The 12,680-nt window shown below is 54.4% G+C and overlaps 2 protein-coding genes across 2 annotated transcripts; one reads left to right on the top strand and one right to left on the bottom strand.

Annotated features, from left to right (window-relative positions):
* The first annotated feature begins 90 nt into the window (after window positions 1-90).
* Window positions 91-5,547, top strand: ARO1 (3-dehydroquinate dehydratase (3-dehydroquinase)). Its single transcript, XM_062892221.1, has 2 exons — window positions 91-5,047; window positions 5,101-5,547. Exons 1-2 carry the CDS (start codon window positions 416-418, stop codon window positions 5,170-5,172), a joined length of 4,704 nt encoding a protein of 1,567 aa, XP_062740307.1. The 5' UTR covers window positions 91-415; the 3' UTR covers window positions 5,173-5,547.
* Window positions 5,548-7,114: 1,567 nt separating this feature from the next.
* QC762_605270 (uncharacterized protein) lies at window positions 7,115-10,779 on the bottom strand. Its single transcript, XM_062892220.1, has 2 exons — window positions 9,805-10,779; window positions 7,115-9,738 (listed from the first exon to the last, which is right to left on the bottom strand). The coding sequence occupies exons 1-2, from the start codon at window positions 10,670-10,672 to the stop codon at window positions 8,555-8,557; spliced, it is 2,052 nt and encodes a 683-aa protein (XP_062740306.1). The 5' UTR covers window positions 10,673-10,779; the 3' UTR covers window positions 7,115-8,554.
* Between the last annotated feature and the right edge of the window lie 1,901 nt (window positions 10,780-12,680).

Genomic DNA, 12,680 nt, shown 5'->3' with positions numbered 1-12,680 from the left:
CGGCAGCTTTGTGCTCGCCCGTACAGTCGGGTAAAGGCAGTCCCGAGGCTCGGATGCTGTCCCGTCGTCGTGGGGGTTGCTTCATTGACCGTGATTCCTGTGCTCTTTGTACACATATACACGGATTTTGATATTGAAGAGAAACCGAATCATCGGAACGCGATCCGAATGTTGAGGTTGCCCACTCGGTGCTACCCTGTCCTGTCATCGGAGGGGTTGATCCGCTTAAGTTTTTTTCCCCGCTACCAGCTGGGAAGCTCCCCCTGGCTCCCGCTGGGCTTTGGACAGCACCACCATAACTGATCTGCCTACCTGTTGCGAGAGCCTCAACTTTTTCCCCCAAGCTGTGCCGGTCCTTTCACAACTACACGCGCATGCCGGGCGCAATTCAGCCCCCAACAACCCATCGAGCACAATGACAAGTTCTACCGGGTCGGGTCCCACGCGGATCTCGATTTTGGGCAAAGACGACATCATCGTCGATCATGGCATCTGGCTCGACTTTGTGACTCACGACCTCCTCCAAAACATCCCCTCATCCACCTACGTCCTCATCACCGACACAAACCTCCACGACACCTACGTCCCTGCCTTCCAAGAGGTATTCGAGAAGGCTGCTGGTCAAGATGCCCGCCTCCTCACCTACACCATCCCTCCCGGCGAATACTCCAAGGGCCGCGAGACCAAGGCCGAGATCGAGGACTGGATGCTCTCCCACCAATGCACCCGTGACACCGTCATCATTGCACTTGGTGGCGGCGTTATTGGAGATATGATCGGATACGTGGCAGCCACCTTCATGCGTGGTGTACGCTTCGTGCAGGTCCCTACGACACTGCTCGCCATGGTCGACTCGTCCATCGGCGGCAAGACGGCCATTGACACCCCCATGGGGAAGAACTTGGTTGGTGCCTTCTGGCAACCACGCCGCATCTACATTGATCTTGCCTTCCTCGAGACTCTTCCCGTGCGTGAGTTCATCAATGGCATGGCCGAGGTCATCAAGACTGCTGCCATCTGGAACGAGACCGAGTTCACCGCCCTCGAAGACAATGCCCCTGCCATTCTCGAAGCTATTCGTTCCAAGCCCACGGGGACTGGTGCTCGCCTGGCTCCTATTCGTGACATCTTGAAGCGCATTGTTCTGGGCTCAGCCGGTGTCAAGGCCGAGGTTGTGTCGGCTGATGAAAGAGAGGGTGGGTTGCGCAACCTGCTCAACTTTGGCCACTCCATTGGTCATGCCTATGAAGCTATCCTGACTCCCCAGGTGTTGCATGGCGAGTGCGTCGCCATCGGAATGGTCAGGGAGGCCGAGCTCGCCCGTTTCCTTGGTGTCCTTCCTCCCGGTGCTGTCGCTCGTTTGACAAAGTGCATCGCCAGCTACGAGTTGCCCACCTCTCTTCACGACAAGCGCATCGTCAAGCTGACAGCTGGAAAGGAGTGCCCTGTCGATGTTCTCTTGCAAAAGATGGGTGTTGACAAGAAGAACGACGGCCGCAAAAAGAAGGTCGTGCTCCTGTCGGCCATCGGCAAGACGTACGAGCCCAAGGCTACCGTGGTGGAGGATCGGGCTATTCGCATCGTCCTCTCTCCATCCGTCCGGGTGACTCCCGGCGTGCCAAAGGGTCTCAATGTTAGTGTCACTCCCCCAGGATCCAAGAGTATCTCCAACCGCGCTCTTGTGCTCGCGGCTATGGGCGAGGGAACAACTCGTATCAAGGGTCTGCTCCACTCCGATGACACGCACTACATGTTGACTGCCATTGCTCAGCTCCAAGGTGCCACTTACACGTGGGAAGAGGCAGGTGAGGTCCTTGTCGTCAAGGGCAGAGGAGGAAAGCTGCTGGCCAGCAACGAGCCTTTGTATCTCGGCAATGCGGGCACCGCCTCTCGCTTCCTCACATCTGTTGTGGCCCTCTGCTCGCCCACCGACACCACCACATCCACTGTCCTCACTGGCAATGCTAGAATGAAGGTCAGACCAATCGGCCCGCTTGTCGATGCCCTTCGGTCCAACGGTGTGGCTGTCAAGTACCTGGAGAAGGAAAACAGCTTGCCAGTTCAGGTGGACGCTGTTAGCGGTTTCGCTGGTGGTGTGATTGAGCTGGCTGCCACCATCTCGTCGCAGTATGTCTCTTCAATCCTGATGGCGGCTCCCTACGCCCGTCAGCCAGTGGTGCTCAAGCTGGTTGGAGGCAAGCCCATCTCTCAGTTCTACATCGACATGACCATTGCCATGATGGCTTCCTTTGGTATCAAGGTCGAGCGCGATGCTGAGGACCCCAACACCTACCATATCCCCCAGGGTTCTTACAAGAACCCCGAAGAGTACGTCGTGGAAAGCGACGCTAGCTCGGCCACGTACCCCTTGGCTGTGGCTGCCATTACTGGCACGACCTGCACCATCCCCAACATTGGCCGCACATCGCTCCAGGGAGATGCTCGCTTTGCCGTCGACGTCCTCCGCCCCATGGGCTGCACGGTCGAGCAGACCGACACCTCCACCACTGTCACCGGTCCTCCTGTGGGAGCCCTCAAGGCCATTCCTCACGTAGACATGGAACCTATGACAGATGCCTTCCTAACAGCCTCTGTCCTTGCTGCTGTTGCTTCAGGAACCACACAGATTACTGGCATTGCCAACCAAAGAGTGAAGGAGTGCAACCGCATCAAGGCCATGAAGGACGAGCTGGCAAAGTTCGGCGTGCACTGCTCCGAGCTCGAGGATGGTATTGAGGTCACCGGCAAGCCTTACAAGGAGCTGGCGAACCCCGAGCCCATCTACTGCTATGACGACCATCGCGTTGCCATGAGCTTCAGTGTTCTCTCCGTCCTGGCTCCCCACAAGGTTCTCATCTTGGAGCGTGAGTGCACTGCCAAGACCTGGCCAGGTTGGTGGGACATTCTGTCTCAAAAGTTCAACGTCCATCTCGAGGGCGAAGAAGACCCTACGAAAAAGTGCACTGCCAAGTCTTCTCGTCCCAGCACTGACCGGTCCATCTTTATCGTTGGGATGCGTGGTGCTGGCAAGTCTACTGCCGGCCGCTGGATGTCGGATATCTTGAAGAGGCCATTGATCGATCTTGACGTGGAGCTCGAAAAGAGAGAAAAGGCTACGATCCCAGAAATCATTCGCAGCGAGCGAGGATGGGAAGGGTTCAGAAAGGCTGAGCTGGAGCTCCTTGAAGATGTGATCAAGAACAACTCCAAGGGCCACGTCTTCTCTTGTGGCGGTGGTCTCGTTGAGACAGAGGCGGCACGCAAGCTGCTCATCTCCTACCAAAAGAATGGCGGCTCTGTTCTCCTGGTTCACCGGGACACTGACCAGGTTGTGGAGTACTTGATGAGAGATAAGACTCGCCCTGCCTACTCGGAAAACATCCGTGAAGTCTACTACCGTCGCAAGCCATGGTTCAAGGAGGTCAGCAACTTCCAGTACCACAGCCCGCATCACAATGGCTCTGAAGAGGCGCCCGAAGACTTTAGCCGCTTCTTGTCAGTCATCAGCGGCAGCTCTACTCACTTTGAGGATGTCTTGGCCAAGAAGCACAGCTTTTTTGTCTCTCTGACCGTCCCTAATGTGGCGAAGGCCCTCGACATCATCCCCAAGGTGGTTGTCGGGTCCGATGCTGTGGAGCTGCGTGTGGACTTGCTGGAGAGCTTGAATCCAGAGTTTGTGGCAACTCAAGTCGCGCTTCTTCGGTCTGCTGCAAAGATTCCTATCGTCTACACAGTCCGTACAATCAGCCAAGGGGGTAAGTTCCCCGATGATGACTACAAGCGTGCGCTTGAGCTCTACCAGATCGGTCTTCGGACAGGAGTTGAGTATCTCGACTTGGAGATGACCATGCCAGAGGATGTCCTCCAGACTGTGACCGAGGCAAAGGGCTTCACCCACATCATCGCGTCTCACCACGACCCCGAGAACAAGCTGTCTTGGAAGAATGGCGGGTGGATTCCTTTCTACAACAAGGCTCTGCAGTACGGAGATGTCATCAAGCTTGTGGGTATGGCCCGCGAGGTTTCTGACAACTTCGACCTGACAAACTTCAAGATGAAGATGCTGGAGGCGCACAAGAAGCCCATCATCGCTTTGAACATGGGCACCGCGGGCAAGCTTAGTAGGGTGCTCAACGGATTCTTAACCCCGGTCTCTCACCCAACTCTGCCATCTAAAGCGGCACCTGGACAGCTCTCGGCAGCGGAGATCAGGCAAGCATTGTCTCTCGTTGGCGAGCTTGAGGCAAAGTCTTTCTATCTGTTTGGAAAGCCCATCTCATCCTCGCGCTCTCCTGCGCTGCACAATGGACTGTTTGCCCAGACCGGCCTTCCTCATCAGTACTCGCTGTTCGAGACAGACGTCGCTGCTGACGTCAAGGACATCATCCGGTCTGCCGACTTTGGCGGTGCCTCTGTCACCATCCCGCTCAAGCTCGACATCATTCCTTTACTGGACGAGGTATCAGACGCCGCAACCGCCATAGGAGCCGTGAACACCGTCATCCCCGTCTCCCCAGAGGGCAGTGACAAGACCATTCTCCGCGGAGATAACACCGACTGGATGGGCATGGTCTTTTCTCTCCGGCAAGCCGGTATCGCCCCTCGCACCAAGACCAACCCGGGCGCCGGCATGGTGGTCGGATCAGGCGGCACTACTCGCGCCGCCGTCTACGCTCTCCACGACCTTGGATACTCGCCCATCCACATTGTCGCCCGCAGCCCGGATCGCGTCAAGGCGATTGCCGACTCCTTCCCTGAGGACTACAACATCCAGACCTTGTCCACGCCTGAGGAGGTCAAAGCGGCGACGGATGCCCTCCCGACGGTGGTTATTAGTAGCATCCCCGCCGACAAGCCCATTGACCAGAGCATGCGCGAGGTGCTGGTTGCTTCGCTGAGGCACCCTGCCAAGTCGGAGAAGGAGCCGCGGGTGCTGCTGGAAATGGCTTACACGCCTCGCCACACGCCACTGATGCAGCTGGCGGAGGATGCGGGGTGGAAGACGATTCCCGGGCTGGAGGTGCTGGCTGCTCAGGGTTGGTATCAGGTATGTTTTTATTTTGCTTCTGACACCATCACAATTGCTAACATGCATACTAGTTCCAACTCTGGACAGGAGTCACCCCCTTGTACGCCGATGCTAGGGCTGCTGTGATGGGGGACTCGGAGTGAGTCATGCATGGACGAGGAAGAATAGAGGGTCTGTTGATCAACTCGACGAGTGTGTCTATGGCCGGGCTGGGTTTCTATTCTTGTTGGGGTCTGGGCTGGGCTGTGTGTCAAAAATCGAGTAAGAAAAAAGCGAGTAACGGGCCGCGTGTCGTGTTTTTGGTTATGTGTCAGAAAGACAGAAAAGTTAGCTACAATTTACGAGAGTTTCCTTTAATGGGGCAGGCAGCAGGTGATGTGTGTCAGGTGATGGCTCGCTTCCTCAACTTAGGAATTACTGGTGATGTTGGGGCAGTGTTGTTGGTTCCAGGCCCGGTGTGGTGGTTGACCCAAACTTGGAGGTCCCATAATTAGGTTGGATTGTTGGACAAGCTGGACAAAGTTAAAGATGGTGGTCTGTTTGTTGATGCTAGAGAATGTAACCTCACCACTCCATATTTCTTCCCCACATAACCCTCTCGGGCTTGACACCGGCTTTCGTGATAGGGCAGGCCATCATGGCCTGACTTGACAACTGGTCAACAGCTGCAATCTGCATCTGTTTCAATATTCTAATGCGGGTTGAGGTTGGCTCATGTGACCATGGGGGTTTGTTCAAAACGATGAATTGACATGTCTTGGCGCGGTGGCCTAAGCCTCGTTATTACTGAGGTGTGGAAGGGGACGGATAACCGCGGAATTTATTGGGAATGATTTTGGGTTAATTTGTCAACAAAGGAAATGCAACATGAGGATTTCTCGGGTTCGGGATGCGAGGCTTTGCAGTTATTGCTGGGAGGGATGTTTATTACTGATGATAGTGTAAGGTGGGGTTGGTGAGGTCGCGATTCGCTGCTGCCCTGGGCTGATATCACGGATCGCGCGCGCGGGGGGGGTTGGGTTTGCACAGCAACAAGATGGGTGGGGGTTGTGATGAATGGTTGGAGCATTTCGTTGCAAGTTGTTTGGGGAGAATGAACCTCCGATTCTACTGAATTTGGATTCTCGTGAATGCAGACATCATCACCCAAGACCCATTGTGGAGATGTCTGTTAGTGTAAGTGAGGGCATCATCACCATTGTTGTTCAAAAGTACCAGATACATACAATCCCAGGTTACATCTGTTGAAGCTAGGTAGATTTTGGGGGGGCATCTAGAACCGGTAAAGGGACCGACCCCGCCCGCCATACCTCATATGTCGTGCATTCATTCCACTTTACAGCGTCACTCACCTATCCTATACCTATCATCATAGTTGACCTCCCAGGAGATGGAGAGATCTTCGGAGATACCACAACGTCACTAACCCACACCTTCCGACCCCCCGAAATCCCGGACCATTCCCTCCTTCACTTTTTACCTTCTCGCAATGTCCCTAAGAACCGGCGCTGATCACGATAATCTCCCTATATCCTCCCACTCTCACAATACCACTCCCCTTACGTCAGTGCACGCTATCCCGTCTCTCACTCCTTTTATCTCGGAACCTCAGGGTCCCTCTCAGACGTCAGTGGCCCAGGGGGATGAATAACTTTGCATACCCATCACACCAAACGTCAGGGTCTTGTCCGCCCGTTCAAGGGCGGGACTCATACCCGAACAGTTCTCGAAGCTAACCCAAAACCAACCTTGATCACCACCCACCTCATTTGTTCGTTTCCATCTTTTCTCACTTTTTTAGAGTGCCTTATCAGTACTTTTGTCATAGACCTACCACGAGACGCCCGAGGGGGGTGTGAGAAACTGCCCAAATCGGGAGGAGGGTGCTGTCATCACAACCCCGCTTTGAAAAGCTCCCGTGCTCCCCAGGCAGCGTGAGCTTGGAAAACCTCTCCTGATGTCACCCCATTTCCCCCACTTTCCATCTAACCACAAGCCAGCCTGGCCAGCATAGGCTACCCGTCAACACGCAATCCTTCAAATGCTGTCAAACAGATCACCAAAATGCTAAAGTATCGTGTACTTGCAGTGAGGAGTATTAAATACTAATTGTTCAGAATCATGCTATCTACTTTTTCCCATCAATATACTAATCAATTCCCCCCACCTGTCCATCGTACAACATTCGACTGTACACCCTTTTCATTGTAGCAGTAGTAATCATTCTCTTTTTTCCCATCCCCCAAAAGATGAACCCATTTGAAACCCAGTGAAATCAACACCTCGCCCGCCAAACCTCTCCCCATCGAGGGGATGTTTGGGTCTATAGAAAAGAAACCCGCCATTTCTAGTAACCAAGAAAGAAATAAAGAGAAATGATACAAAACTCAGCACTGATAGCCGGGATGCGTTGTGAGAAAATCCAAAAACAAAATCGCTAGCCATGCACTCCTTTGCTAGCCCGCGCTTTGAAAGCAGATCTATCATATCCCTTTCCCTTTCTTGATGCCACCCATAATTTCATAATACACGCTAGAATTCCATCGTAAAAAATCGTAAAAACCCCATGCGATCATAGTCCCAAAACCGTTTTATATCAAGCGCCCTTGGGAATGCCGTCATTGTCATCATAGACTTTGTTGGTACAAGTGTCGCAGTCCCACACGCTTGCCGGGCTCTAGGACACAATAGTGAAGAAAAAAAACCGCTCTCCATGTTGGGAACTGAAAAAGCGACATCGTCATCGAAGATGGCGGGAAATCGGGTAAAAGCGTTGCTTTGCTCCGCAAAGAAAGCCACCACTACATCATACAAGTTCGAGGTAGGAAACCGAAAAAGGTCGAAAAACCCAAGATTGACACCAAAAAAAGGAAAACGGTCGCTGATCCCATTCGATGACGGGGAACCAACTCCCAAACCCGAAATCGAGACATTCCGGAGTGGTGTCGAGGGTGGGGATGACGTCATATGACAGGTGAACCTGGCGAAGCGAAAAGGGCTCGAGTTGGGCGCCGATGGCAGCCAAAAAAAAAGTCAGGGTCCAGCTGATCCGTCAAAGACAGCCCAGAAATAGCCGGGGTTCCCTGTTGGACCCTGCAGGGACGACGCCATGGAGCGGCGTGGTTTAGACCCTGAATTCTTGCGGGGTCGCACCTGAGGGCCTCCCAACCAATGACAGCCGACAATTGGCGCTTGATGATGCACAAGGAACCCCGCGGCAGAGCCAGCTCGCGCCAATCGACGTCATTTGCGATGCAATCGACACCACCATACACGCCCGAACGATGCAACAGCCTTGGATGCTCCGTGGGCCGATCCAAGCCTGTCGGTTGGCGCATCGCTCTTTTGTGAATTGTGTCATTCCACACCATGCCAGCCAGATCGGCAGCGCGAGGCTGGTACCAAAATCGATGGATGATGCTGATTGATGTCTTGTTGTGTGGTCGTCGAAGGCAGCGTGATTCAGATCTCGCCAAGCTGTCGGGCCGTGTCGCAGCGCTGTGGTGTTGCAGCGACGGTTGACATTCACCCGCTGGCGTGAGCCCGACGACGTTGCTTGCCGGGAAACTCAACATCGGGGTGGCACACGCGGTAATGTCGAGTAAGGGCATCAGCGCGGCTAAACGTCTTCTCATCAGTGCACAGGTTGCAGCGAACCTTTTGCTTGCGTGCGTTGTGAATCGTGTCTTCGTGCCTAGTAAGGTCGTAGGGTCTCGAGAAGACAGTGTTGCAGGGCTTTCCAGTGCTGGGGTTGATACGATCGCAGCGGTGAGGCCCAGCCTGCGACATGAGACTGGACGTCATGCCACTTGGTTGCCTGCTACCGTTGAGGCCATGTGCCTGGCGATGTCCCTCCCTCTTGTGCTTTTGCAGAAGCGCTGGGGTTTCGAAGCGCATAGTGCAGCCATGGTATGTGCAGGTGTACGTGCCTCCGTCAGCAGAGACATCTGCAGGCCGCTTTGGTGGGCTGTTGACAGAGTCCAGACCGGTATCGACAGAGCTGACTCTTGATGTGTTGAGCGAGGCATTGCTCAGCGATGGCACAGCGCTCTCTTGTCGTGGCTGTGGGCGTGCGATGAATGGGTATTGCTGCGGCACCTGAATGTTGTTGGGAAGGCCAGAGGCCAGGTAGTTGTTGAACATGGCCGTGGTATCCAAAGAAAGCCCGTTGAACGCCGGCTGGCTGGGGGCACTGGTGGCCTTGGTGATGGCATCCACGTTGAAGGTGCTCGACTGTGGTGGGAACAGTGGGAAGTTGTTGTCCCCATCCGACTCGTGAAACTCAAGCATGGCGTCCTTGGGTGAGATGGTAGTTGGTGGTGTGGTGGCACTCGCAGCGCGAGACAGTTGTTGCTGCATAACACGGGCGTCCTGAAGCGCCTTGCTCTGCTCACGCATCTGCTGAGCCGACCCGAAGCGAGCTTGTGAAGCTCCCATGGATGAGAAATCATGCACTGGCAAGGGCGCGTGCGGTGAGCCGTGGCGGAATGGTGATCGATCCCGTGGTGTCGCTGAGGCCGGTGAATTGACTGTTGCTGTCAAGTGCTGGTTGTTGGCAGCCTGGATCCGCTGTACAAACAAGTCGTTTGTTGGTGATACTGGGAGCTGAGATGCCGATGTGTTTGTGAGGGTGAAGTCTGGGTTGTAGAGCTCATCGGCATAAACATCCGTCAGAGTGCGGTCGAGTTTGGGAACGGTGTGCATGACTGCTTCATCGAGGAATGGTGAGCTTGGATCGTTTGAGAGGTAATCGAAAAGGTTTGGTTCATTCTCACCATTCTTGTTCCTCCTGTCTTCCTCGAGGTCACCTGCTGGGGTGGCGGGTGAGTCAGAATTAATAGAGCTCGCCACCGATACGGGCTGCGACCGGTTAGACCCAATCGGGTTCTCGGAAGGCTGAAGCAACCCTCGGTCGTCCCTCCGCTTCGGAGCCGTAGCTACTTGTGGGTAGTTGATAGCCGTTGGACCGGCCGAGGCATATGTCCCGAGGTTGGCGTAGAAGTTGTCGTGTGTCACACCGGGAAACGGCTTTGTTGGTGCAAGCTGGTAGTTGAAGTCTTCCTGTGATGGCAAGCCGTGGTATTCACCCAGAGAATCCGTTACCGCGATCTGAGGATTGGTGGTGTTGTGCGAATATGGAGAAGCTGGACCATTCGAACCCAGAGAAGACAGCGAAGACTCTCTGTGATGTGAGAATCGACCGACCGACCTAGGGGTGAGGCCGTTTGGCATCCACGTATCCGTTTGCATCAGGTCGAGGTTTGGGAAAAGCGAGGCAGATGACTCTGCGAGGGTGGCCTGGTTGCTTTGTGGCGAGTATTCGAACAAAGAGCCCTCTAGATCTCCTCTCAGTCCTCCCAGCGTCGGTGTCGGAATGCTGTCAAAGGTCGACAAAGGCGAAGAACCCACACCCGAATACTGCGAGAGTAGCGACTGTGTCGAGACTGGCGATGACGACAAGCTCTGGTAGTTGAGTTCCGAGTCGAGGTCGATGTCGTGTGCGCTATTGTTCACGTCGGCGTGGAATGGTGTCGCTGTGTGTCGCATGCGGTCGTATGGGCCGGGTTGTAGGTGTTGTGTGTATGTGTTGAGTTGTTGTTGTTGATGAGGAAAGGTTGTTGTTCGGTTTGGGGTCTGCAACATGATGTTGTATAGGTTAGAGCTGTGGTATATGGTATTTGATATGTGTGGCAAAATAGATCAGAAGAAGGCGGAAGCCCGGACGGTATCTTAAATATACAGGAAAGGACACACACCATGGGGGAAGGGGGGGGGGGTATGTCGTGACTAATGGGGAGTGGGGTGACCATGGAATGTGGAAGTCTCCATATGACGTACCTTGGAGGGAAGGGTCCGGCTGGTTCAGCGCGGGAGTCACTGTGCAGTGGAAAGAGCGAGAATAGAGAACTGGGTGCAGGGGCAGGGGACCTGCAGGCCCAGCTGGTGCTGGTCTTGGCGGTAGCTGGTACCTGCTCGTGGCCGGCTGCAGGGCACCAAGGTACCTGGGTACCCTGCCTGTAGTGGAAGTCAGGCCAGAGCCTGGGTCTCCTTGGCGTCAGAGACGTCGTAGCTCAGGTTGCAGGTGGACGACGATCGGAACGGTTGTGGGAGATGCACCACTTTGACATTTGCTGGAACACTGTCTTTTCACTAGTTATCGTATCAGTCCCGTGGTTATTAATAACATGTCGAGCATCGTAGAAGCGTCCAGGCAGTGTTGAGTCATGAGTCGTCTCTCTGGCTGCCGGTATATGGGCGACCAAGTGGTTTCTGTGCTGGCACTGCTGGCAGCAGCGGTCGGAATCGGGGGGCCATCTGTCATGACCAGTCCCGGAACATCAGATGAAGTGTCGCTGCCCGTCCGTTCGACAAGAGCCCAGTGTGTACCGGGGACCGTGCTCCGAAGAGATTCCGCATACCGAGGTTTCCAGTGAAATTCCAGTTTTGCGTCTTGTGGTCACCATCCATCTAGATGATGGGAGGGATGCTACGACGGAAGAGACGGCAGCTTCAATCAATCGCTCGCTGGCTGTCGTCGCAAGCCAATCTGGAACCCATTGGTGTCCGTCTATCCCAAGTCTGTCGACTTGTGCATCGGATAGGAGAGTCTCTTGCGAGCCCTGTGCAAGAGTGCAATCCAAGCTGAATTGCTGTGGGCCGGTGTTGTAGTCTCGATTGTGGGATTTGGCAGCGGGATTTGTGCCAAACAGGCCGTAGGGCCCGAGTCATTGGCAGAATATTGCTTGGGGAACACGGAAAACCCACTGTTATTCTGTAGACAGACTAGTGGGTCCAACCCACTGCCCCAAAAACCGGAGTGTCCACCAATAGCTGGGGATGGCACCCAACAATGCACACAGCCTCCTTCAACCCTTTAGATCGGTATCAAATGGCTATACAGTAGGCGATCGCCGTTTCTCCCAGATGGACTTTACTCTAAAATCCTTCCCGGCAACTGGAAGCGCCCAATTACCAATGCACATTCCACCCCGTGGATTCCATAGAGGCCTTCCAACTTCAGCCACCGGGCATGTTGCCGGCACCAAGCAGTTGACAGCTGGAACCCTCGGGCTGCCGCTCGCTTTGCACCTGTGACCGCTTTCCAGCGGCCTAGTTGATTTTTCCATGTTCCCTCTCGGAGGGTCCACCACTCAGAACATGCCGCCTAGTCAAAATCACAACGATTCATTCTCGATATTGCATTGCATTCAGCGCATACGGACACGGGAAAGTGGTTGCTCGTGAGGGACGTTTGGGGGAACATTGCGCGTCACTAGCCACACCTCGCTCCAACCCCACCGGAGATCGTTCCCAAAATGAGGCAAAGATCTGTCAAAGATCTAGTGGTTTACAGTTCAGGGTCCCAACTGTAACTTGTCTTACATTTGCTTGTTCCTTGATTTTTCGGCACTTGTTGGCTGAACAATGTCCCTGTAATCAGGGCTGCAACCGACAGTCTGGTTACAATTGCGAAGCCACAGGTCCACGATGCTGGTCCCCAGCTCCGACCGACCGTTGGGGTCGCAACGATCAACGTTGATATCTTGCTTTGCGCGGCTTCTCGTTGGCCCACGAAGACGTCTTCTGTGGCGTTCACTAAACACGGGGTTGCAGTGTGGCTTGTACTGTAACGCAAAGCTTCGTCTACCTA

The sequence above is a fragment of the Podospora pseudocomata genome, chromosome 6, assembly GCF_035222375.1.
Source record: "Podospora pseudocomata strain CBS 415.72m chromosome 6, whole genome shotgun sequence".
Lineage (NCBI taxonomy): Eukaryota > Fungi > Ascomycota > Sordariomycetes > Sordariales > Podosporaceae > Podospora > Podospora pseudocomata.
This window is presented reverse-complemented; position numbering and strand designations above follow the sequence as displayed.

Coding starts and splice junctions, on each gene's coding strand:
- QC762_605270 (XM_062892220.1), bottom strand. CDS start 10,672: ATGTTGCAGACCCCAAACCGAACAACAACCTTTCCTCATCAACAACAA. Junction 9,739..9,804: donor AGACAGGAGGAACAAGAATG/GTGAGAATGAAC, acceptor TCCTCGATGAAG/CAGTCATGCACACCGTTCCC.
- ARO1 (XM_062892221.1), top strand. CDS start 416: ATGACAAGTTCTACCGGGTCGGGTCCCACGCGGATCTCGATTTTGGGC. Junction 5,048..5,100: donor CTGCTCAGGGTTGGTATCAG/GTATGTTTTTAT, acceptor CATGCATACTAG/TTCCAACTCTGGACAGGAGT.